Source organism: Schistocerca americana, chromosome 5 (genome assembly GCF_021461395.2).
Source record: "Schistocerca americana isolate TAMUIC-IGC-003095 chromosome 5, iqSchAmer2.1, whole genome shotgun sequence".
Classification (NCBI taxonomy): Eukaryota; Metazoa; Arthropoda; class Insecta; order Orthoptera; family Acrididae; genus Schistocerca; species Schistocerca americana.
Genome location: NC_060123.1, coordinates 639,824,147 through 639,851,737, shown reverse-complemented (window position 1 = coordinate 639,851,737; position 27,591 = coordinate 639,824,147). Strand labels below are relative to the sequence as shown.

At 44.7% G+C, this 27,591-nt stretch overlaps 1 protein-coding gene across 1 annotated transcript in view; it reads left to right on the top strand.

Annotated features, from left to right (window-relative positions):
* LOC124615348 (UDP-glycosyltransferase UGT5-like) overlaps positions 1-27,591 on the top strand; it is a 74,983-nt gene that overhangs the window by 39,016 nt on the left and 8,376 nt on the right. Inside the window, exons 3-5 of the mRNA XM_047143157.1 lie at positions 3,602-3,856; positions 16,432-16,752; positions 24,855-25,077. Coding sequence (XP_046999113.1) covers positions 3,602-3,856; positions 16,432-16,752; positions 24,855-25,077 — 799 coding nt within the window. The remainder of the gene's footprint in view (positions 1-3,601; positions 3,857-16,431; positions 16,753-24,854; positions 25,078-27,591) is intronic.

Below are 27,591 nucleotides of genomic sequence, written 5' to 3'. Positions count from 1 at the left end.
CAACATTGGTTGCCGTGCTGGCAGTCTGTCGTACTCCACATCTGGAGCACTGTTATTGTGGATACGTGTTTGGCTACAAACAAACCCAATTCCTGAGTCAAGATTCTTAACCAGTGCAGCATGATGGTGCACGGCCAGGCGAGCAGTGTACAGGGATCAGACAAAAATACAGAAACACCGCGTGAAATGCATATTTGAACATAAATGCAGATGCTAGCCAAGTTTGCAAGTTTTGCTGTTGTGCTTGACCACGACTAACGTCTGTACAGTGTCCTCAATATGTTGCAAGTATTAGTCGTGGCCAGAACAATGTGTTATGTAGTTGTGTATGCATCACATGGGAGCTAATTGTGTTCGAACGTGGGGAAATTGTTGTTGCTCGTATGGTGAGTGCTTCCATAATCAAGGGAGCCAAAATTTTTGATGTTTCAAAAGGCACCACATCGGAGATCTGTGGGGAAAGCGGAAAAACATCATCTGCTAAGTCACAATGGGGACGAAACTGTGTGTTGAGCGATACTGACAGACAGTCATTGAAGAGGATTGTGACAAAAAGTAAGAGGGCGATAGCAGCAAAAGTCGGAGCGGAACTGAATGGCGCCTTCACGAACCCTGTCAGCACCAAAACTACAAGAAGAGAGCTCTATAAGCAGGGAACTGCACAGCGTGCAGGAATTCCAAAGCTAGTCTTCAGTGATGCAAATACCCATAGCAGGTAAAATTGGTGTAGGATCCATAAGACGTGGACTATGCGGCAATGAAAGAAAGTCATTTGACTGGAGTCTTGTTGCACACTGTTTCCGACTTCTGGTCGAATTTACATCCGAAGAATGAAACACAGCGGGGGTTCTCCGATGATATGTGCAGCTGCATCGTGGTGGTCCATGGGCCCTCGTGAGCACTCTACAAAGTCGCGTTACTGCCAAGGGTTACATGGACTTTTTGACTGTCCATCCCATCGCACAATGTTTGCTCCCCAATGGCGATAGTATGTTCCGAGACGATGGGGCTATTCACACAGCTCGCATGGTCCAGAAGTGGTTTTGCAAGTACAAGAATGAATTATCGCATCACTCCTGGCCACCACAATCACCATATCTCAATATTATCAAGCCTTTGTGGTCTACTTTGGAGAGAAGACTGTGTGATCACTACCCAATTAGATGATTTTTACCAGTTTTTGCCACTATTTTGCAGGGGGAATGGTATAAGAGTCCCTTCAAAATCATAGAGGACCTGTGTATACGTGATGTCTGTTTTTCGGAACTGTCCTAAAGAACAGGCATCATTTTGATCAAACAGCATCTATCAATTAAGACACATAGGAATTACAGACATTGGCTGGGAGTGAGTATTGCTGTAAATCAATGGAGTAACTTCAAAATTTATGCTAGATCACAGGATTCGAACCTGGGCTTGCTACTTACTAGGCTATCCAGACACAGTGGTCTACTTAGTCTGAACGAACAGATACCTCACATAGACTGCAGCGCTATGCGTATTCAAATACGGAAATATGTAAACAGGCAGAATACGGAGCTGCGTTGCGGTTAGCTATGCCTATGTAAGGAAACAAGTGTCTGGCGCAGTTGTTAGATCAGTTACTGCTGCTGCAATGGCAGGTTATCAGATATAAGTCAGTTTGAACGTGGTGCTATAGTCGATGCACGAGCGATGGGACACAGCAAATGCGAGGTAGCGATGAATTGGGTATTTTCCAATATGACCATTTCACGACTGTACCGTGAATATCAGGAATCTGGTAAAACGTAAAATTTCCAACGTCGCTGCGGCCGGAAAAATATCCTGCAAGGATGGGACCAAGGCGACTGAAGAGAATCGTTCAACGTTACAAAAGTGCAACCCTTCCGCAAAATGCTGCAGATTTCAATGCTGGGCAATCAACGGCTATCAGCGTGCGAACCATTCGACGAAACATCATCGATACGGGTTTTCGAAGCCGAAGGCCCCCTCGTTTACCCTTGATGACTGCATGGCACAAAGCTCTACGCCTCGCCTGGACCCGTCAACATCGACAGTGGACTGTTGATGACTGGAAACGTTGCCTGGTCGGACTAGTCTCGTTTCAAATTGTACCTAATGGATGGAAAGTACGGAAATGGAGACAACCTCATGAATCCATGGCCGGCCGAAGTGGCCGTGCGGTTAAAGGCGCTGCAGTCTGGAACCGCAAGACCGCTACGGTCGCAGGTTCGAATCCTGCCTCGGGCATGGATGTTTGTGATGTCCTTAGGTTAGTTAGGTTTAACTAGTTCTAAGTTCTAGGGGACTAATGACCTCAGCAGTTGAGTCCCATAGTGCTGAGAGCCATTTGAACCATTTTTTTGAACCATGAATCCATGGGCGCTACACGTCAGCAGGGGACTGTTCATGCTGGTGGAGGCTCTGCGATGGTGTGGGACGTGTGCAGTTGGAGTGATACGGGACACCTGATACATCTACATACGACTCTGACAGGGACACCTATGTAAGCATCCTGTCTGATCATCTGCAGCCATTGAAGTCCATTGTGCATTCCGACGGACTTGGGCAATTCCAGCAGGACAATGTAACACTCCACACATCCAGAATTGCTACAGAGTGGATCCAGGAACACTCTTTTGTTTTTATACACTTCCACAGGCCACCAAACTTCCCAGTCATGAACATTATTGAGCATGTCTGGTGCTCCTTGCAACGTGCTGTCCAGAAAAGAAGATCTCCACCTCGTCGTACTCTTACGTATCTATGGACTGCCCTGCAGGATTCATGGTGTCAACTCCCTCTAGCACTGCATTAGTCAACTGCATGCCATGTCGTACTGCGGCACTTCTGTGTGCTCACGGGGGCCATACTCGATATTGGTCAGGTGTACCAGTTTCTGTGACTCTACAATGTACAATTAAAGCGAGGCTGGCCAATGATTACTTCAGTGCAGATGGATACCACACTTGAACTCTTGCAGGAACTGGCGGAATTCTGTGAGTAATGAGAATAATGGGGAATGGGTAGTACGTTAGTAGTCTGTGGATAAGTTGCGAATTTGGGTATGACAGGAGGAGTCTGTGCAGTTGCAGTTGCGATGACCACTGTGTCGGGATGGTGCAGTGGTCAATACATCTGCGTAGCCAGCAGGAGACCCGGTTTTGAGTCCAGGCCTGGCACAAATTCTCAACTTACCCCACTGATTTAAATCAGTGTTCACTCGGACCAATGTCTGTAATTCCTTTGTGTCTTAATAAAGGACCTGTATTTGTCCATTCCGAGACAACTGGAAGTTGTTTTGAATGCCAAAGGTTTTCCTACACCATATTAGGCATGCCGATGTATTGTGTTTCTGGGATTTCCATGCTTTTGTCCGCCCCCTGTATGTCCTCTCGGGCACTAGTCGCATAGAGTTGTTGAGAGTATGGCCTCGAGTATAGCCCTCCAGATCTCGTCGATTCCTTATGGTGTTGCAATTTCAACAACCAGCAGTTTTTTTTTGTGCTGATCCAAGTGGAACAGGAAACGAGTAAATAGCGAGCTTGAAAACAACGCGCTACTGCCTGACGAACTGGTCCCATGAACTGTACAGTGTGTGTGTTTGTTCCGACTGCAGCTGACCTGGGACCTGATAGAGCGGGCCCGCTCCCCGCCGGTGAGCGCCATCATCATGAAGTACATCGCCAGGCAGCAGTGCACCGACGCCCTGTCACTGCCCCAGGTGCGGCGCGTGCTCTCCTCCGGCGACCACTACGACCTCGTCATCACCGAGTTCTTCCACGCCGACTGCATGGCCGCGTTTGCCGCCAAATTCGGAGTCCCGCTGGTCGGCATCACTTCCAGCATGGCTCTGCCTAGGGTGTATGATAGGGTGAGTATATTACCTCCAGCACGACTGTGGTGCATGTGCCAAAAGCCGCGTGTGCCGCGAACATGACCTCTTGCTCATCAGGTGCTCCAACGTTATGCAGGTTAGAATGATGCATAATCACCCCAGATCATATAAAATGATACATTCTATTCAGAAAAAAAACAGGACACCTTGAACGACTGAAGATAGGACGTTCATATTCACAGGACATGTACATTAGTATGTTCTGCAGAAGCGATTATTGACATTTGTATCATGTCGACCCGCGGGTTCAAGGTCAACAACGACATCGCGACACGACACCACCTACCGGTAAAATGTGCCTGCGGCTCTCGTTGTTGCTATAAACCGAAGGTAACGGATCAGTGTGACTTGAGCAGACGTGCAGGATGCCTCAGACACGTATGAGCGAACCGCACTATGCGGCGGCGCGGTTCTTTCCGTCCCTTTACGACGAACCTGTGAACATTGTCTCAGCATATCATCAGCAAGGAAGCCGAGCGAAACCTACTGTACTTCGACGTGAACCAGGCTGCAATTAAAGTCACTCATCTACGTTTCGGGAGAAAGTTTTCACACGAAAAGAAAGGTTGGAAATGTTGTCCTCAATTAATATACTCTGAAACTTAGGTGAACAAGGATCACTGCCAAGCCCGTGCTAGTCTTAACACAGTCACTCACAATCCCTTTCACTCACGTTATCAAGTTTATGGTGTTGCATTTCCCGAAAACGTAACAGCTACAAAAATACTTATTGTTTTTGATTGAGAATGCTCGCCAAATATTAAGTCTGTCGGTACCAAATGCAGTCACAGTTTTTAGCCACCGACCTGTTCAACATACGTCTTTTCTCGTCACAAAATTCACTTAAAAATTCCGAAATTTCTACACACTCATCGGATTAATTATGCCGTCACTTTACCACACTTATGATGTATGAAACACTGCTAGATCCGGCAACTTATCATTTCCATCGGAACTACTACTACACACGTCAGAACTGTTTCATGGCTAGGCTCCGACTCTTCTCTAGAATACTCGAAGTCTTCTTTAGCAGCAGAGAATGGCGCGCGAAGAATATTGCTTTACCGTTTGTCAGTTTACTTAACAGCCAATAGCAAAACAACATTCTCCCGCGTCAGTCCGCGCTTTTCATCAATAACCAATCGCAAAATAGTAAACCTAACGACTGCACTTTTGACCGACGTAATTATCTAATATGCTGAAGTTTTGTTTATGCATACAGTTATTTACTATTGTTATTTATACCTGAATTAACTTTCCCTTTACCATAAACTTACTTTACAAATCTATTCTACGAAAATCCCCTTTGTCCACATCCATACTTCTTCGAAGTGTTCTCACACTAAATCCCACTACATAACTCGTTAAACAATTATCTTTATATTAACCTTAAACCACACTCACGCATCATTCATACTGCTAAAACACATTTATAACATTTTACCTACACAAAAAGACATAATAACACTTTATGAAAATACTGTAACGGTTTATGAAAAACATCCTATTACTTTAGTGCACTCTAGTGGGCACAATCGCAACTAAATCAGTCCCCTATCCATTACTGTCATCTATCGGCTGATTCATAAACTACGTGCGCGTCCAGTCTCGCGTCACAATCTGTCACTATCCAGCGCCGACACATCTCTCACTTAACCGCCTCCAAGGCAGGGTCGGTATATGGCGCGACGACTCTACTATCCAATCAGTGAATTTTAAAGAGGGCACATTATTGGCATGTTGGGATGTGACGCATGAATCTGGGAAACTGCTGCTCGCGCGGGACGAAGTGTTTCTCCAGTGCAACGGGTGTGTGCAGAATGGTTCACTGAAGGCCGTAGAACACGGTGAGATCGGCCGGGTCGCACAACCCAGACCACCCGCCGAGAAGATCGGCATCTCATCCGAGTGGAATTGCAGGACAGAACTGCGTCCTCCTCGACTCTGACGCAACAGTGGAACAGTGCAACCCATCGTACACTATCAGTGGTGACAGTGCATCGCCGTTTGTTATAGGTTACGTGCGCATCGTCCACTTCTCCGCGTACCTTTGACGAATGTGCAGAAACATGCAAGAGGCAATGGTGTATGGAACGACGTCACTTGGGGCAGTCATGGGGTCAGATAGTGTTTTCGGGCGAATCCGGGTCCTCTTTGTTTGAAAACGATGTCTGCACATTGATTCGCAGCAGACAGGGGGAGCGGCATCACAGTGACCGCAAATACACAAGGCATACAGCGCCGACTCAAGGCCTTACGGTGTGTGGTGCTGTTGAGTACAACCACAAACCACAGCTGGTGCGTGTCCAGGGCACTGTGGCCAGTGTGACCTACGTGAATGACACCCTTCGACCTGTAGGCTTACCCTTTCTGCACAACACCCCAGACACCATTTTCCAACAAGACAATGCACGACCACGTGCTGCTGCACGAACACGTGCGTTCTTGGTGTCACAGGATGTCAACCTTCTGCCCTGGCCCGCCAAATCAACAGACTTGTTGCCACTCGAAAATGTGTCGTATATGGTGAAACTACAGGTGCAGCGCTGTGACCCAATGCCAGCCACCACAGATGGACTTTGGAACTACCTGAATGCAGCGTGGATGGCTACACCAGAGGACACCATTCGTGCATTATACGCGTCGATGCCATCACGCATGGAACAATTTGTCAGCGTCGTTGGCGGACCCTGTGCTTACTAGGGAACATAACACATGCTGAACACAGGTGACTGAAATGCTTATCATTTCTGCAGACAGCAGAACATACTAATGTACGTTTCCTGTGAATATTAATGTCCTGTCTCTAGTCGTTCAAGGTGCTCTGTCTTGTTTCTGAACATCAATGTAGATTACCCACCATACAGCTAATAGGCTACCTGAAAAAATCAACTGCCACCCACACGTCGGAAAATATTTGGTAAGTTCCTGAACTCGGCAGCGGCCGCGCCTATTGCTAATGATTGGTGGACGTGGGCACTTCAATTGAATATTTTACTTTAATGGTTGCTGAATGATACAGTTTGATCTGGTAAAAATACAGGGTTATTACAAATGACTGAAGCGATTTCACAGCTCTACAATAACTTTATTATTTGAGATATTTTCACAATGCTTTGCACACACATACAAAAACTCAAAAAGTTTTTTTAGGCATTCACAAATGTTCGATATGTGCCCCTTTAGTGATTTGGCAGACATCAAGCCGATAATCAAGTTCCTCCCACACTCGGCGCAGCATGTCCCCATCAATGAGTTCGAAAGCATCGTTGATGCGAGCTCGCAGTTCTGGCACGTTTCTTGGTAGAGGAGGTTTAAACACTGAATCTTTCACATAACCCCACAGAAAGAAATCACATGGGGTTAAGTCGGGAGAGCGTGGAGGCCATGACATAAATTGCTGATCATGATCTCCAACACGACCGATCCATCGGTTTTCCAATCTCCTGTTTAAGAAATGCCAAACATCATGATGGAAGTGCGGTGGAGCACCATCCTGTTGAAAGATGAAGTCGGCGCTGTCGGTCTCCAGTTGTGGCATGAGCCAATTTTCCAGCATGTCCAGATACACGTGTCCTGTAGCGTTTTTTACGCAGAAGAAAAAGGGGCCGTAAACTTTAAACCGTGAGATTGCACAAAACACGTTAACTTTTGGTGAATTGTGAATTTGCTGCACGAATGCGTAAGGATTCTCTACCGCCCAGATTCACACATTGTGTCTGTTCACTTCACCATTAAGAAAAAATGTTGCTTCATCACTGAAAACAAGTTTCGCACTGAACGCATCCTCTTCCACGAGCTGTTGCAACCGCGCCGAAAATTCAATGCGTTTGACTTTGTCATCGGGTTCAGGGCTTGTAGCAATTGTAAACGTTAAGGCTTCTGCTTTAGCCTTTTCTGTAAGATTTTCCAAACCGTCGGCTGTGGTACGTTTAGCTCCCTGCTTGCTTTATTCGTCGACTTCCGCGGGCTACGCGTGAAACTTGCCGGCACGCGTTCAACCGTTTCTTCGCTCACTGCAGGCCGACCCGTTGATTTCCCCTTACAGAGGCATCCAGAAGCTTTAAACTGCGCATACCATCGCCGAATGGAGTTAGCAGTTGGTGGATCTTTGTTGAACTTCGTCCTGAAGTGTCGTTGCACTGCTATGACTGACTGATGTGAGTGCATTTCAAGCATGACATACGCTTTCTCGGCTCCTGTCGCCATTTTGTCTCACTGCGCTCTCGAGCGCTCTGGCGGCAGAAACCTGAAGTGCGGCTTCAGCCGAACAAAACTTTATGAGTTTTTCTACGTATCTGTAGTGTGTCGTGACCATATGTTAATGAATGGAGCTACAGTGAATTTATGAAATCGCTTCAATCATTTGTAATAGCCCTGTATATGGAAAACACGTGTCGCTCCATTCCCACATACAGACTTTTTTGTCGGAAATTGTGGAAACGTTGGGCTTCACACAGCATTCCCATGGGAAGAGCAAAATTTGGAAATTTTCAAACGCACGATGGTGGGAGACCATACACAGTGGGATAACAGCAAGTGGACAGTTGAGGACTTCACCAAAAGGTTACACCTATGTAAGCATCCTGTATGATCATCTGCAGCCATTGAAGTCCATTGTGCATTCCGACGGACTTGGGCAATTCCAGCAGGACAATGTAACACTCCACACATCCAGAATTGCTACAGAGTGGATCCAGGAACACTCTTTTGTTTTTATACACTTCCACAGGCCACCAAGCTTCCCAGTCATGAACATTATTGAGCATGTCTGGTGCTCCTTGCAACGTGCTGTCCAGAAAAGAAGATCTCCACCTCGTCGTACTCTTACGTATCTATGGACTGCCCTGCAGGATTCATGGTGTCAACTCCCTCTAGCACTGCATTAGTTAACTGCATGCCATGTCGTACTGCGGCACTTCTGTGTGCTCACGGGGGCCTTACACGATATTGGTCAGGTGTACCAGTTTCTTTGGCTCTACAATGTACAATTAAAGCGAGGCTGGCCAATGATTACTTCAGTGCAGATGGACACCACACTTGAACTCTTGCAGGAACTGGCGGAATTCTGTGAGTAATGAGAATAATGGGCAATGGGTAGTACGTTAGTAGTCTGTGGATAAGTTGCGAATTTGGGTATGACAGGAGGCGTCTGTGCAGTTGCAGTTGCGATGACCACCGTGTCGGGATGGTGCAGTGGTCAATACATCTCCGTAGCAAGCAGGAGACTCGGTTTTGAGTCCTGACCTGGCACAAATTCTCAACTTACCCCACTGATTTATATCAGTGTCCACTCCGACCAATGTCTGTAATTCCTTCGTGTCTTAATAAAGGACCTGTATTTATCCATTCTGGATAAATACAGTTGAGGACTTCACCAAAAGGTTACACCTATGTAAGCATCCTGTCACCCCGTTCTTCCAATGGCTTCCTGTTCTACTATAGACGACACCAGTTTCCCATTCTGCTGCTCATTGTCTCCTCAGGCTCAACCAGGAGGATAATCCCCGAAAGGCTCGATTGTCTATCTGTGCAGTCTGCTCGTGTCGGAGCTGCCTTCTTGAGTGGCTGACAGTTCTTCCAGAGAGTATGAAATTTCCTCCTCTTTTCACCCGAGTGAAAAGGAGTTCCTGTGGTCAACACCAGATTCATTTAATGGGAAAAACTGTTTTGAGAATGAAATGTTAGTTTAGGTACAGAGAGGTGGCTACCCCACGTTGCTACAAGCTACTCCTAACCACTCATGTAATCAGCGCGGGATACCGGTGAAAAGTTGAAAAGCAAAAACTGAATCGGAAAGTAAATGAAGCAAGAGAGTCTCGTATGCAAATTCAGTATGTTAATAGGATAAAATGTGAGCAGAATAGCCTGAAACAGCCGCTGCCTCACGCTAGGGCTGTTGTTAAAATATCGACATAAGGGTGTATCAATATATTTCTCAAAAGATATCGCTATTCATATGCTGTATTTATTTCACCCACATATGGATAACGAAACAGCAATATCGAATGCCGATATTTTTATTTTATATTACACTTCTTTCGCAATTTTCGCTAAATGTTTGAAATTGTTCTTTTGAAATTGTAGTAGAACGTAATTTTACTTTCACTGTGTGAAAGAGTCTTAATACTTTTTGAGCTTTCATCACGTCCACTCTTTCTCTTTGTCTGTGTGAAGCAAGTACAGACGGTACAAAAAAGAAGTCCTATTGCACTGGGAGGGGGATATCTAATAATAAATCAGTATTTAAATACACAGTTCTAAAACAGGCAGTATATTTACAATGCGCAACCGAATTTTTTGTGGCCTGTACGTCGATATACCGTATATCGATATATCGATACTATTTCTCGGTATGTTGACTGGCGGCAGTAGTAGAATTTTAGATATAGATATATCGGACTTCCGATATTACTTCCGATATTTTTAAGATATCGTCAATCCTATCTCACTCATGTACTTAACATAAGTAGTGCATAACCCCTTTGTTCTGAAATTCATGACACAGAGAACAAAAGTTGCTTCTGAGGCATGCGATTAAATTCATTAGCAGCATATCCAGATCACCGTATAAAATAAAAATTTGTGTAACGGCAAAATTGTCTGTTTCCCATGTTCTCCTTCTTTACACTGCACTCCTCAACAATGCCATAATGTAGTGGAACTATCTTGCTCGGATGCATGCTTGAATCTGTCGTTGCTGTCGTCGATGAATACCATCGATGAGATCAGCAAGCAAGCCGTTGTCTAAACTGCCCCACTCTTCTATCGCGATTCTGCGTAAAGCCGGGTTCACACACGCAACGAAAGTATCGCCACAAGTCAAGTCATTCTGGAGTGGCGCTGTGAGCTACAGTTCACACAGGACGCCACAAATTCTTTGTAATTGCGCAGTTTGCAAAATGGCGTCACCTGTCTCAGCTGATTAAACGGCTGTACATATTACTAAATAAGATGTTTTGGAAACATAATAAATGTAAAATATTACTTACCAAAGTGTTTCTCGTCTCTCTTGTCTCGACTACATGTTTTAAGAACCGGTCTGCAGCTTCAAACCAAGCAAGGCTGGGTTTATAAATACCGTCTGTAGACGCACCACTCTTAAGTGATTTCAGTACTTTTTTATGTTCATTCATGTAAGCATTTCGAATGCTTCGAATTTTTAATTTTGTTCTAGCTACATCAATTCCAGGTACATATTCACGCATACTGTTTACTATTTCAATTAATGCAGCATCTCTCAAATTTCTGTCTTTGTATGATTCGCTTTTGTGGTTCCAAAGGCATTCTCGTTCTTGATACACCTCCAAGAATCTCATAATTGTCGCTGTTAACCACTTTTTCGACGTATTAATAGCAAACGCACAAACAAAAACACCATCTGCGAACGAATACGCACTAGAAAGGTTTGAATCCAGCCGCGAGGTAGCAACTGAATAACGTTATTCGATTGTGGAGAAGGCAAAATGGCGCAACAAAGTAGAAGCAAGTTCAACTTTTTGTGGCGTGGCAAAAGTCGCGCTTCTTAAATGGCGCCACCGAAAACTAGGAGTTCACACATGCAACTACAAAGCAACTGCAGTTCGCCATTAGCAGTGGCGATACTTTTGTCGCCTGTTTGAACCCGGCAAGTCGAGCAGAGTATGTGGGCGTTGTCTTCGTCGTCTAAACACAGCTTGTTTCAATCTCTCCCACACATGTTCCATTGGGCTCATTTCGCGGGAGATAGCAGGCCACACCGTTCTGGAGATCCTAGCCTGCTGAAAGAACTTGTTCATGAGAATAGCACAATGAGAAAGCTCCTACATGAGCATCAAGATGAAAGTGTCACCAAATTGTTGTCGATACCGTTCCGCTAATGGTAGCAGCATCTCGTCCACACACCATAGAGCAATGAGATTACCCTCAACAGTTACGAGAGATATATGGTGGCTCCTTGTAATGCTGGCCCAGAACATCACTCCACCACCACACATTTGTATATGTGAGACAGTGTTGGAGAGGTTCAATATTCCCAGGTTTTCTCCAATCACGTCGTCTGCGGCTGTCAGCGTACAAACACATCCGAGTTTCCAGAATGAGATTTTCACTCTGCAGCGGAGTGTGCGCTAATATGAAACATCCTGGCGGATTAAAACTGTGTGCCAGACCGAGACTCGAACTCGGGACCTTTGCCTTTCGCGGGCAAGTGCTCTACCAACTGAGATACCCAAGCACGACTCAGGCCCCGTCCCCGCAGCTTTAATTCCACCAGTACCTCGTCTCCTATCTTCCAAACTTTACAGAAGCTCTCCTGCGAAGCTGTCCTGTAAAGTTTGGAAGGTAGGAGACGAGGTACTGGCGGAATTAAAGCTGCGAGGACGGGGCGTGAGTCGTGCTTGGGTATCTCAGTTGGTAGAGCACTTGCCCGCGAAAGGCAAAGGTCCCGAGTTCGAGTCTCGGTCCGGCACACAGTTCTAATCTGCCAGGAAGTTTCACATCCGAATTTCGTCCGTAAACGACATTAGATGCCAATCCTGCGCGTCCATTTTCTTGCCCGTTTGTAACGGAGTCAGTTGTGTTGTGGTGTACGGCGTGGTGCTTGCCAAAACCGTCGGCAATGGAGATTCACATCATGCAATCGCCACCTAACAGTTTTATTCGATACGTGAGGTCCTGTAAGTTTCTTTGGATGCCGAATTCATTTCGGGATCACTAAGCACACATTTCCTTTGACTCGAATGTCGTAGGTATGGATCATCCTGTGCACCTGTCTAGCGTGCACGGCTTGTGCGGTGTAAGTCCTAAACACTACCTGTCAATTGGAATCGATTCCATGTCAGCATCACATCACTTTAACTACGATGCACGTAATATGATGGTGTAGATCCGATCGTTGCTCGTGATTGTTGTTCGTAGCGTGATGGATGCTGACTCTACAGTTTACAGACGTTTCTAATGCATCCTTACTGGTGCTTTGCTTTCAAGTAAAATGCTGCAAGCCATTCGAGTGCGGCGTTGTACCCTTAGGTAGCGCTCATTGTAACTGTGTGTACGTGTACATACAACATCTGTGGTCAACGTTTCGGTACATGAACAGACACAATGCATCACACTTGCACCACATACTAGGTTGATGTGTGTAGTTGGAGGCAGGTATAACATACAGCAGAACCCTGATTATCTGTCCTAATGCAGACCAAAGAGTGCACGGATGCTCGAAAACATGGGTAACCTCAAATACGCACCTCGTTACTGGAAACTACTTTTTAATGTATTTACAAAATATGCTATACGGGGGATTCTTGTGGCAGGCAAAGTTACTTCTGTTGAATGCTGCACTTCACATCAAAGTGACACAGATACATGGCACTGTTTTTCAACATTGTGACGAAGTCTTTGTAAACAACGGTTGGTACGTTCTACCAATCGTGCGCAGTTCATCGACGATAAAAGTCGCTCCTTGGTCACAGAATTATTTGAGAACCATTCTGTGAACATCCTCATCGTCGGAAAATTTGCTACTGCCACGACTCATCTACGTCTACAGCTATTTGGATACTCTGCATATTACACTTCAGTGCCTGGCAGGGGGTTCATCGAACCACCTTCACAACAATCCGCTATTATTCCACTCTCGAACAGCGCGCGGAAGAAACGAACACCTATAGCTTTCCGTGCGAGCTCTGCTTTCCCTCATTTTATTATGATGATCATTTCTCCCTATGGAGGTCGGCGTCAACAAATTATTGTAGCATTCGGAGGAGAAAGTTGGTGACTGGAATTACGTTAGGAGATTACGCCGCAGCGAAAACCGTCTTTCTTTTAATGATGTCCAACCCAAATCCTGTATCCTGTAAGTGGTACTCTCTCCCCTATTTCGCAATATTACGAAACGTGCTGCTCCTCTTTGAACTTTCTCTATGTACCCCGTTAATCCTATCTGGTAAGGATGCCAGACTACGCAGCAGTACTCCAAAAGAGGACGGACAAGCGTAGTGTAGGCAGTCTCTTTAGTACATCTGTGACACTATCTGTGTGATCTTTCCAGTTTAAGTTGTTCGCAAGTATAATTCCTAGGTATTTAGCTGAATTTACAGCCTTTAGATTTGACTTAGTTATCGTGTAACCGAGGTTTAACGGATTCCTTTTAGCGCTCATGTGGATGAAATCACACTTTTCATTACTTAGGGTCAGTTGCAGATATTCACACCATACAGAGCCTTTTCTAAATTGTTTTGCAATGAGTTTTGATGTTCTGATGACTTTACTAGACGATAAACGACAGCATCATCTGCAAACAACCTAAGACGACTGCTCAGATTGTCTCATAAATCGTTTATATAGATAAGGAACAGCAGAGGGTCTACAACACTGCCTTGGGGAATCCCAGAAATCACTTCTGTTTTACTCGATGACGTTCCGTCAACTATTACGAATTGCGACCTCTCTGTCAGGAAATCACGATTCCAGTCACATGATTGAGACGATATTCCATAAGAGCGCAATTTCACTTCAAGTCGCTTGTGTGGTACAGTGTCAAAAGCCTTCTGGAAATCTAGAATAGCTGTATGAACGTGTTTATTCGGAACTACCGGTTTCACCCCAGTATAGACGCATCTTCAGGTTTATCTGTCAGAAATACAAATCACTGTTTGGAATTTTTAAAACTGCAGAAATACGGAACAATAGTGTTGACATTCAACAAGAAGCAATGACGAGCAAGCATTGTGGTCTGGGTAACTTTCCGAAAGCTGGGACTCCGTAGTTGTCCATATAAATTATGGAAATATTGTTTCTTGAATAATGTCAACATTATGTTCTGTATTGGTATTGTTGTTGTTGCTGTGGTCTTCAGTCCAGAGACTGATGCAGCTCTCCATGCTAGTCTATCCTGTGCAAGCTTCTTCATCTCCCAGTGCCTACTGCAGCCTGCATTCTTCTGAATCTGTTTAGTGTATTCATCTCTTAGTCTCCCTCTACGATTTTTGCCCTCCAATACTAAATTGGTGATCCCTTGATGCCTCAGAATATGCCCTACAAACCATCTCTTCTTCTCGTGAAGTTGTGCCACAAATTTCTCTTCTCCCCAATTCTATTCAATACCTCCTCATTAGTTATGTGATCTATTCATCTAATCTTCAGCATTCTTCTGTAGCACCACATTTCGAAAGCTTCTATTTTCTTATTGTCTAAACTATTTATTGTCCACGTTTCACTTCCATACAAATACTTTCAGAAACGACTTTCTGACACTTAAATCTATACTCGATGTGAACAAATTTCTCTTCTTCAGAAACGCTTTCCTTGCCATTGACAGTCTACATTTTATATCCTCTCTACTTCGACCATCATCAGTTATTTTGCTCCCCAAATAGCAAAACTCATTTACTACTCTAAGCGTCTCCTTTCCTAATCTAATTTCATCAGCATCACCAGATTTAATTCGACTACATTCCATTATCCTAGTTCTGCTTTTGTTGATGTTCATCTCACATCCTCCTTTCAAGAGTCTGTCCATTCCGTTCAGCTGCTCTTCCAGGTCCTTTGCTGTCTCTGACAGAATTACAATGTCATCGTCGAACCTCAAAGTTTTTATTTCTTCTCCATGGATTTTAATTCCTACTCCGAATTTTTCTTTTGTTTCCTTTACTCCTTGCTCAATATACAGATTGAATAACATCGGAGATAGGCTACAATCCTGTCTCACTCCCTTCCCAACCAGAGATTCCCTTTCATGCCCCTCGACTGTTTATAACTGCCATCTGGTTTCTGTACAAATTGTAAATAGCCTTTCGCTCCCTGTATTTTATCCCTGCCATCCTCAGAATTTGAAAGAGAGTGTTCCAGTCAACACTGTCAAAAGCCTTCTACAAGTCATTTCAAAAATTTCAATAATTCATATTTTTGACAGATAAATCTGATGATGCGTCTATACTGACGTGAAGCCGGCAGCTGCAAATAAAGCACGTTCATACAGCTATGCGCCTTTTGGAAACGCCTCATCATTCTTGACTTTTTAATTTTTGTAACTTTTATGGTAATTTGAAGGGTTATTGAGTATTGAGTGTTGTTATTCTTATTTGTAATGTGTCTGAGCTGTGGTCGCCCTCCTGAGAAAGTTGTTTGTAACAACTAAAACTATTATTGTGACTAACGCATGGTACTGCTAGTGATGTAGCTCAGCATTCAGCGATATAATTGAGTTTCAGTTGATCTGTGCGATGGCCAGCAGTTCCACACTCCATCTATCTATCTATACCCGAATCCCGCTCCAGCTACTGCCGGGTCTGGGTGCTGACGAATCTTCTCCATTTGGCTCGGTCCTCTCACCATTTTTCTTTCTCCACTTGCTGCCTGGTCACACCTCTCCTTTCTACAGATATTCTCACTCCCATTTTCCACTGTGTTCTTGGGCGCCCTCTAGGTCTTTTCCCATCCATCTTTAGTTCTTCCACAATTTTGGGAAGTCTCTGCCCATGCATCCTCTTAACATGCCCATACCATCTTAATCCACATTCCATACGAGTGCTAAATCTCGCGGTTGCAAATCCTTCTGCTGTGTTTTCCAGATTGGAAATCCGTATAACCCTGCATACATGGAGCAGTACGACCTGCATCTGAAGGCGCCCTTCAGCTTCTGGGGCAGAGTGCAGAGCACCCTGGTGCACCTCTTGATACGCGCCGCTGACTGGTGGATAACTGAAGCCTTCCTCGAGGAGAAGGTGCGTGCAGTATTGGGCGGAGACACACCCCAATTGCGGGATGTGCTGCGCAACACCAGCCTGGTGCTGGTCAACAGCCACTGGAGCTGGGACCAGCCGCTGCCAGCGGTGCCGGCTCTCGTGCAGGTGGGCGGCCTCCACGTCGAGGAACCCCGGGCCCTGCCGCAGGTACAGTGCTCCAGTTTCCCTCCCATTTCACTTTTGCATTGATGCTGAGCAGTAGAGGAGTGGGAGAAGTGGACCTTTTGCATGCGGTGCACGCTGATGAGCCAAAACATTATGACCATTGTAATGCAGGAAACAGATAGCACAGTAAGCCGGTTTCAAACTTGTTTCCAGATGTAAAGTTCAAGTATATAAGCTAATCAAAGCTGGAATATTCAGGCCTGTTAGTTGGATTCAAGCTTGAAACAAACATCAAAGTGGTTATCACTGTTAGCATTCAACCGCGATTCTCTTACATATATTTTAACAACGCGTTACAAGAGACAATGCTCTCATCATCACGTTGTAAAGTCTATGTCATGAAATTAAACGGACTAAAAAGACAAAATACCATCACAAATAGTTGGGAAGTCCATAGAGTAAAACAGAATTAAAAGTATATTGGACTGTGGGTCCTCGTCTTACATTGAAGTTGTTGACACAAGTCGATGGCCGTCCCATAGCTACCAAGTATGCTGTCGCACTGTGCCGGCTCGGGAGCTGTTGTGGACTGACGTGCCTAGGTGTTGTGGCGTGGTTACAGCCGTGTGCTTGGCGGTAACGCTATGCTATTGGGCGCCTTATTTCCTTATTGCATTGGTCTACCACCGTTAGCCTCTCGCAACTCCGTCAGTGACATGCTACAAGTTTAAAGTCTCATACTTACCCTAAAATAATTCTAAAAACCCGCTAAAAATCTCATTTCTTTAAAATTATCTTGTGCATTTAGAATATTGTTTTGTTTCTTTTCATGGATAGCTATCTCGAATTCCTCTAGTAAATCAAGTTTTCTCCCTTTCTTTTCTACATGCAATATTTCCACGTTATCTTCTATGCTATTAAGGGGATGGCCTGTTTCATATATATGGTTCGCAACAGCTGATTTGTCATAATTTCCTAACCTGATCGCATCTTTATGTTCTTTATACCGGATCGCGAATGATATTCCTGTCTGCCCTATATATTTTGCATCACAAGTTCTGCATTGAATCTTATAAACTCCCGATCTTTCAAACTTATTTCTCTTCTCGCCAATATCGTGCTTAAGGCTATACCTCACTAGGTTGTTAGTCTGAAAAGCTATTTTAACATCGTATGGCTTAAAAAATATTTGCTATCTTTTGTGAGACTGTTCCGTAGTATGGCATCGTGATAATTTTCACTTTCTCTCCATCAGGTATTTTCTTTTTGCGCTTATTACTTTTCCGTAACAGTTTTTTAACCATATCTATTCTGTAACCGTTATTCATCGCTATTCTCTTAACGGTATTAATTTCAGTCTCCCTATCTTTTTTGCTCATAGGTATATTGACTGCCCTATGCACGAGACTACGGAAAGCAGCTTCTTTATAAGCCTGCGGATGGCATGAATCATTCGGGATCACAGCATCAGTCGTAGTTTGTTTTCTATAAACGGAGAAGACATGTTTGTTGCCCTGCTTTTTTATATTCAGGTCCAGGGACTGTAAACAATTGTCAGTTTCATACTCCACGGTAAATTCTATTTTATTATGTGCGTCGTTGAACTTTTTTACTATTTCCTCAATGTCCTCACGGGAACCATCGACAAGTAACAGAGTGTCGTCAACATAACGTTTGTAATAAACAATTTTATCCATAATGTTATCGTCAGAATTTAGAACTTTATCTTCAAGGTCGTTGATAAAAATGTCCGCCATAGTTCCTGAAATACTGGACCCCATGGCTAGCCCATCGTCCTGAATATAAAATTTCTTATTAAACGTAAAATAATTAAAACTTGTAATGAGCTGTAGGAGTTCAATAAATTCAATAGTCTCTTGCGTTGAAATTTTACCGTATTTAAGGAAATTTCTCTTAATGATTTCTACAGTTTCGTTAACCGGAACACTGGAGTATAAGTTCTTAACATCCAACGAAACCAAACGGGAAGTGTCAGTGACTGGCGTATCTTTAATTTCACCTATCATGCTCATACTACCACGCACCGAATGGTTATTTTTATACACGTAAGTCTTTTTCAGAATTTGGTTCAACAATTTCGTTATTTTGTATGCTGGACTATTTCGACCGTTAACAATCGGACGAACCGGATGCAGATCTTTATGTATCTTCACCTGTGATCTTAATTTGGGGGCCGTTGGATTCATGATAACACATCTTCTTTTTTTGACTTCTCTCAGCAGGAAGTGTGTGCGTTTAAGAACATTTTTTAGTTTAATTTGGAAATTGGCTGTTATGTCTTTCGGAATTTCCGTAATACTATTTTCGACAAAAACGCTAAGGTCTTCGAAACGTACTCCTCCTCTTTTAATATTACGAATGCTTGGTGCAATAGCTCCGTACTTGACAATCACTCGACGGAAGATCGGTACCCAAAGACTGGGAAGTTGTAGGGGTTAAACCGATATTCAAGAAAGGCTGTGGGAGTAACCCACTAAATTACAGGCCAACATAATTAACGTCGATTTGCAGCAGGATTTTGGAACATACATTGAGTTCGAAAATTATGACGCGGTGGATCTCGTAAAACCGAATTCTCTCACAATTTCCAGAATGGAATACCTCATTCGTCTAGAAGCAACTGCCGGCCGCGGTGGCCTCGCGGTTCTCAGCGTTTCAGTCCGGAACCGCGGGACTGCTACGGTTGCAGGTTCGAATCCTGCCTCGGGCACGGATGTGTGTGATGTCCTTAGGTTAGTTAGGTTTAAGTAGTTCTAAGTTCTAGGGGACTGATGACCTAAGATGTTAAGTCCCATAGTGCGCAGAGCCATTTGAACCATTTAGAACCAACTACCATTCCGTGTTCAAAGTCTGTTAGTTTCCGTCGTACGGCCACAATCACGTTGGAAGTCTTTTCACGTGAATCATCTGAGTACAAATGACAGCTCCACCAAAGAACTGCCGTTTTATACCTCGTGTGCGCTGTACTACCATCATCTATATATGCGCATATCGATATCCCGTGACTTTTGTCACCTCAGTGTAAATTACACTGGCAGAGGGCACAAAATTATGGCCTGGTGTCTGGGAATGAGCATCTCGAAAATGGTGAAGCTGCTCCGATTTTCACGTGCCACTGTCATGAGCATCTATCGGAAGTGGTTGAAAGATGGTGAAATTACGAGCAGGCGACAAGATGTTGGACGTCTACGTGACATCACATAACTTGGAGGTGGAAAGCTTTCCCTCTCTGTAAAGGAAGATATACGGCGATATGCGACTGACGTGATGACCAAGTGTCCAGACGAACTTTCGCGGATTGAGTTACGAATGCGGGGACTCAACAAATGAACACCATGAACTGTTTAGTAACAGGCATGTGAGTCTGGACCTGCTTGTTGTTAACTAATGGGCACGTCACTGTTCGATTTTAATTTCCTGGCGGCGTTGCAGACTGAGGTAATCAAGCAATACTGAGGGCACTCTTGTCCTCCCCTTGGCCGACGTGTACGGATACCTGCCATCGGCGGAGAGCTTTCTGATGGAGTTCTACTGGACATCAACCAGGAGAGCGACATGCCACAACGGCTGTGACTACGTTGGTGTGCGGGGCACTCACTGAGTTGAAACTATGGACTTCCACGTGTCGTCGTTGCGGCCAAGGAATGTTATTGGGTTCCTCCCGTGGCAGTTACATGCACCGGGTGATCAAAAAGTCAGTATAAATTTGAAAATTTAATAAACCACGGAATAATGTAGATAGAGAGGTAAAAATTGGCACATGCTTGCAATGACATGGGATTTTATTAGAACAAAAAAAAAAAAAAAATTGCTAGACTCGTGAAAGATCTCTTGCGCGCGTCGTTTGATGATGATCGTGTGCTCAGCCGCCACTTTCGCCATGCTTGGCCTCCCAGGTCCCCAGACCTCAGTCCATGCGATTATTGGCTTTGGGGTTACCTGAAGTCGCAAGTGTATCATGATCGACCGACATCTCTAGGGATGCTGAAAGACAACATCCGACGTCAGTTCCTCAACATAACTCCGGACATGCTTTACAGTGCTATTCACAACATTATTCCTCTACTACAGCTATTGTTGAGGAATGATGGTGGACATATTGAGCATTTCCTGTAAAGAACATCATCCTTGCTTTGTCTTACTTTGTTATGCTAATTATTGCTATTCTGATCAGATGAAGCGCCATCAGTCGGACATTTTTTGAACTTTTGTGTTTTTTTGGTGCAAATAAAACCCCAGTCATTCCAAGCATGTGTGTCAATTTGTACCTCTCTATCTTCATTATTCCGTGATTTATTCGGTTTTCAAATTTATACTGACTTTTTGATCACCCGGTGTTTTAGGTCGGTTGTTTGTCGAAGTAATCTTATTGATTAAGTCATTTATGCCGCGTCACCAACTCACCAGTTACAGTGTTCCTTGCTTTAATATTCTGTTGGTGGAGTCTTGTTCGTGTTTGCTGATTTTTTTTTACAACATCTGTTGCTCTATTGTCGGGAGATCGCAGTGCTACACCAAAGTCAGCAACACACATCGATACCACAGACGTTAGAGAGGTTTCGCTGCAAACCGCCATGACAAATCGGAGGCGCTCCTCAAGACCAGTGTCTCGCAGCCTCGTTGAAACTCAGTGAGGTATTGACAATGGCACCTGTGTCGCCTTAAAGGCCTTTTTGGCTAACGTCAACTCACCACGTCCAGTCTCAAAGGTAACTAACGTTCACGACCGTTACAGCGTGTATTTAAAGCAAACCTGAATTTCATCCTCATAATAGCGCTACTAGCGCCACTCTTACGCTAGTGACGCGAAATTTGAATAGACGCCACTGTTCAGATGTAGGAACACGCTTACCAACTTTCGTTCTTTTCCCACAACTTTTTCTTGGTGCTGCGTTTCTTTTTCCGTCAGTGTACATGATCCAATCACATTAATGTGACCACTGCCTATGTTTGACGTCAACGTGAAATAACCACTCACAGACGGAAGGTGGCAGTAGTTGTGTTGGCTGAAGAGCCAACACCGTGTTACTAGAGGAGGCCGAAGTGCACGCTTTTTAGCTCACGCAGGCTGGCGTGAGGAGGGAAGAACTATACTGACGTGAGGTCTGGAACATGACAAGGAATTAGAATTCAGAAAGCGGACGTAATTAGTTTCATACTTAACTTTAATCCATTAATGATGAACGTCGCTCGTGACGGTACATGAGTCACAACATTATCTGTTCAGAAGACACAGTAACTGAATATGGCGCCTTGCTAGGTCGTAGCAAATGACGTAGCTGAAGGCTATGCTAAACTGTCGTCTCGGCAAATGAGAGCGTCTGTAAACAGTGAACCATCGCTAGCAAAGTCGGCTGTACAACTGGGGCGAGTGCTAGAGAGTCTAGACTAGACCTGCCGTGTGGCGGCGCTCGGTCTGCAATCATTGATAGTGGCGACACGCGGGTCCGACGTAAACTAACGGACCGCGGCCGATTTAAAGGCTACGACCTAGCAAGTGTGGTGTCTGGCGGTGACACCACAGCACTACTGGCATTTGAGTGCATATAAAAAATGGGGGGGGGGGGGGGGGAGGGGGTACGGGGGTGCGAGTAACAGTGCAGTCATTGCGATGCGGAAACGGGGAGATTCACCTCAAGTCCAAAAGAGCATGATCATTAGCTTCCTGGCCAAGGGTGGAAACATTTACAAAACAGCAAAGTCTGTAGCCTGTTCAAGTGCCGCCGCATGGCAAAATGGCGCTATGCAAAACAGGCGCCGGTGTAGCTGTGGTGCATCACGCGCCATTGATGTCAAGGCTGAATGGCAGCTGCAGAGACGTGTACGGGCGGCGGCTCAACGACTGTTCAGCAGATCTTGCTGCGTATGGGTCTCCGCGACAGGCTCGTGCTTCGTACACCCGTGCTGACTGCTGTTCATCGGCGACGAAGGCTGGAATTTGCACGCCAGTACCACAACTGGACATCCACTGAGATGGCCTTTTTATGCTTCATCGGAGAAGACATCCTGCTGAATTGTTGGAAGGTTCCAAGCCAGTGGAGGGAGCATTATGGTCTGGGGAATGTTTTCGTGGTATTCCCTGCATGACCTTCTCATTCTGGAAGGCATAGCGGATCAACACAAATATGCATCTACCCTCGAGGACCATGTCCACCCTTACATGCAGTTTCTTTTTCCTCAGCACGATCGAATTTAGCCACAGCACAATGCAACGTGTCACACAGTTTGCCGTATATGCGTGTGATTCGAAGAGCACCAGCATGCATTTACCGTACTCTCCTGGACACCAAACTCCCCGGATTTCAACCCAATCGAGAATTTGTGGGACCATCTCAATTGGGCTGTACACGCCGCGGATTCTCAACCGAGAAACCTAGGGCAGCTAGCACTGAAGTCGCCATGGCTCCACATCCCTGTCAGTACCTTCCAGAACGTCAACAGCTCTCTTCCTACATGTCTCGCAACGGTCCACACTGTAAAAGGTGGTTACTCAGGCTTTTGTCAGGTGGTCACATTAATGCGACAAAAAAAAAAGAAAAAAACTCTGCCCGAACAGGCCATGAGGGTCCAATGGCACTGACTGGCTGCCGTGTCATCCACAGCCCACAGGCGCCGCTGGATGCAGATATGGATGGGCATGTGGTCACTACACCACTCTCCAGGCCGTATGTCAGTTAACGAGACCAGGGCTGCTACTTCACAATGAAGTAGCTCCTCAGTTTGTCTCACAAGGGGTGAGTGCACCCGCTTGCCAATGGCGCTCGGCAGACTGGATGGCCACCCGTCCAAGCCTCCCTCAGAAGGACATCCAAGAACTCTATCAGTCAATGCCAAGCCGAATAACTGAGTGCATAAGGGCCAGAGGTGGACCGACACGTTATTCACTGAACTGTTTGTGAAGCTCTTTCTCTTGACCAAATTATTGATTTTTTCTGAAAATGTTACCATTTGTTTATCTGTACATGTACCGATTTCCATCCCATTCGGATAATTCCTTTATGGTGCATCTTTTCTTTTTCTTAGAGTGAATTTCATGCATTTTAAGACGTGCAACTCAATTTACATCGTCTGCGGTAGGGGCAGATGATGTAAGTTGGTTTGCCTGTCTTAAGGTACACGAAATTCTTTCTGGTCCCATTTTTTATTTTTTGCGCCCTGCTAATGTGTTAGCCAGTTATGAGTTTGTGTTTTCTCCTTAAGTCTACTCAGACTTCATGGTACAGGAGTTCATAAGCAGAAACAACTTTAACTTATACAGGGTGCTACAAAAAGGTACGGCCAAGCTTTCAGGAAACATTCCTCACACACAAAGAGATAAAATATGTTATGTGGACATGTGTCCGGAAACGCTTACTTTCCATGTTAGAGCTCATTTTATTACTTCTCTTCAAATCACATTAATCATGGAATGGAAACACACAGCAACAGAACGTACCAGCGTGACTTCAAACACTTTGTTACAGGAAATGTTCAAAATGTCCTCCGTTAGCGAGGATACGTGCATCCACCCTCCATCGCATGGAATCCCTGATGCGCTGATGCAGCCCTGGAGAATGGCGTATTGTATCACAGCCGTCCACAATACGAGCATGAAGAGTCTCTACATTTGGTACCGGGGTTGCGTAGACAAGAGCTTTCAGATGCCCCCATAAATGAAAGTCAAGAGGGTTGAGGTCAGGAGAGCGTGGAGGCCATGGAATTGGTCCACCTCTACCAATCCATCGGGCACCGAATCTGTTGTTGAGAAGCGTACGAACACTTCGACTGAAATGTGCAGGAGCTCCCTCGCGCATGAACTACATGTTGTGTCGTACTTGTAAAGGCAAATGTTCTAGCAGCACAGGTAGAGTATCCCGTATGAAATCATCATAACGTGCTCCATTGAGCGCAGGTGGACGAAACTAAAATGAGCTCTAACATGGAAATTAAGCGTTTCCGGACACATGTCCACATAACATCTTTTCTTTCTTTGTGTGTGAGGAATGTTTCCCGAAAGTTTGGCCGTACCTTTTTGTAACACCCTGTATTTGAAAATATTTCTTCTGTCTCTGACATTTTACTTCCACGTCTTTATACACAGGGTGAACATATTCTTTTTACATTCAAGTGCTGGTTCTGTTTAGGACTTGCGTTCGTACATCGACAAGAGCCGTCACGGAGTGATTTACTTCAGCCTGGGCTCCATGGTGAAGGCCAGCTCATTACCGGCGGAGAAGCTGCGCTCCATCATTGATGCCTTTGCTGCAGTGCCGCAGAACGTCCTGTGGAGGGTGGACCCCTCCTCTCTGCCACCGCTGCCACCCAACGTCAGGGCAGAGACGTGGATGCCGCAGAATGACATACTCAGTAAGACTTCCCAGCAAGGCAGCCAGTCCATAAATACTGTTTTATTCCAGTGGCAGGCATTCTCCTCACAGGGAATTCTGTTTAATTCTGGGAATTAATTAGGTGAAACAGACAAATTTACAACAATTATTACACCTAACACTATCCAGCAAGAAGTGTGTGTGATGTATGCATCTGGTCAGATTTTAGCCCAAAAAAGACTTAAATACATGGCTGTTTCAAATTGTCGCTTGCAGTTCTCACGCTCGAAACCATCTTGTAAGCTCCCGAGAAAACACTACTGTCTGTGAGTAAAGGTTACATTAGTAGTTCATTGGGATAATGCAGCCAGTCTACAAAGGAAATTGCTTACAAAATCCTGATACTACCCATCCTAAGATATTGCTTAAGTGATTGGGATCCCTACCAAATAGGATATTAAACTATACAGAAAAGTGCAGCACATATCGTTACATGTTTGTTTGTTCCATGCGAAATTATGCTAATGCTGGCTAATGTCTGAAGATGAAACTCTCGCAAAACACTGCTTACAAAGCTTTAAGAACCAGTATTTAGTAAGAAATCTAAGAATATACTACAGCCCCTATGTAGGGTTCACCCTTGTAGGGTTCACAAAGATGAGATTAAACTAATTACAACGTATGCAGATACATTTAAGCAGTCATTTTTCCCACACTCTGTACGCAAACAGATCAGAAAGAAAGCGTATCATGTACAATAGGAATGGACTTCACAGCCATTTGCAGATTGTGAATGTATGGTGTCTGACATCCATGTAAATGAGGAGCACTACTCTAAACAATGGCGAAGCTTGATTGATGTTTAAGCAGCCAATCACAGCTCAACTTTCAGGACGTATGGCGATGGTCACAGCTTTAAACACAAACCAGCTTCATATCCTCACCTGGCGAGGGTCGCAGTGAGAGGCATGGTGAGCAGCGATGCTGTAGGCTAAATGCACCAGCAAGACTCAGCAACAAGCAAAGGTCCCGAGTTCGACTCTCGGTCCGGCACGCAGTTTTACTCTGCCAGGAAGTTTCATGTCACTGACAGATTAGTTACTCAGGTGGATCCAATGAGAAGTAAACAAGGAAGTCATTGAGCTCTTCTCACGGATTTATGCTGCTGTCACTGCCTCTCTGCAAACAACACAATAGTCCCTGCCTTCTTTCATAGTAGCGAGTCCACCTCTCGTGACAGTTTTGGGCAATTCTGAATTATTATGTGTGTGTCCGGATACATTTGACCAGATAGTCTACGGGATGGTTATCATGAAACTTTCGCTACTGAGCCAATGTAGACGAAAACTATTTACCATATGTGTAACAAACTTTATAGGAATCATGTTCAGACTATGGACCGCAGGATTTATGTTGTTAGTAGTGTTAGTGTCATGACTTGCCTTTAAGGAGTGGTACTGGTATGGCAATGTGGAGCGGAAACATGTGCATCAGTGTGAATTACGGTTGGAGACAGTCAACATGAGTCTGGACAAGATGAGCAGGGCCTTAGTTGTGAAGCTGTTTTATCAAAACAACATCAGCAGTGCTGCTGCTCTTCATGAGTATCGATGCCACAGAGGAATATAGAGAGATCTTCTTTCTGCACCAGGGTTGAAGAACATGTTTCGGAAGTTTGAATTTAATGGCGATTTGGGAATTGCTCATGGGAGAGGCCAACAGCCAATTGCACCACAAATTCTTCTATATCTATATCTAAACACATCTACTTATATACTCCACTATCCACCAAGCAGTGGGTGACGGAGGGCACAATTCGTGCCAAAGTCATATTCCCCCCCCCCCCCCCCCCTCTGTTCCACTAGTGGATTGTGCGAGGGAAAAACGACTGTCTGAATGCCTCAGTACGAGCTCTTATTTCCCTTATCTTTGAATGGTGATCATTGCGCGATTTGAAAGTTAGTGGTAATAATATATGCTCTACATCCTCGGCGAAGACCAGACTTCGGAATTTAGTGAGCAACCCCTTCTGTTTAGCGCGTCGTCTAGCTGCAAGTGTGTCCCACTTCAAACTTTCGATGACATTTGTAATGCTCTCATGATGGCTAAATTTACCCGTCTCGAGTCTTGCCGCTCTTCTTTGGACCTTTTCAATCCTGCATCAGACCCAACTGGTAACGGTCCCATACAGACGAACAATACTCTAATACTGGATGAACTAACGTATTGTAAGCAATTTCCTTTCTTGAATGACTGCATCGATTCAGGATTCTACGAATAAACTGCAATCTAGAGCTTGCCTTGCCCGTTACTTGTGTAATCTGATCCTTCCATTTGAGATCATTTCGAATAGTCACACCTAGATACTTGATGGATGTTACCGCTTCCAAAGGCTGGGCATTTATTTTGTACTCATACATTAATGGGGATCTTCATCTTGTTAGACTCAGTAGGTTACACTTGCTAATATTGGGAGATAATTGCCACTCATTAGACCACTCATTTATTTTCTGCAAATCCTCATTGATTCATTCACAACTTTCATGTGATACTA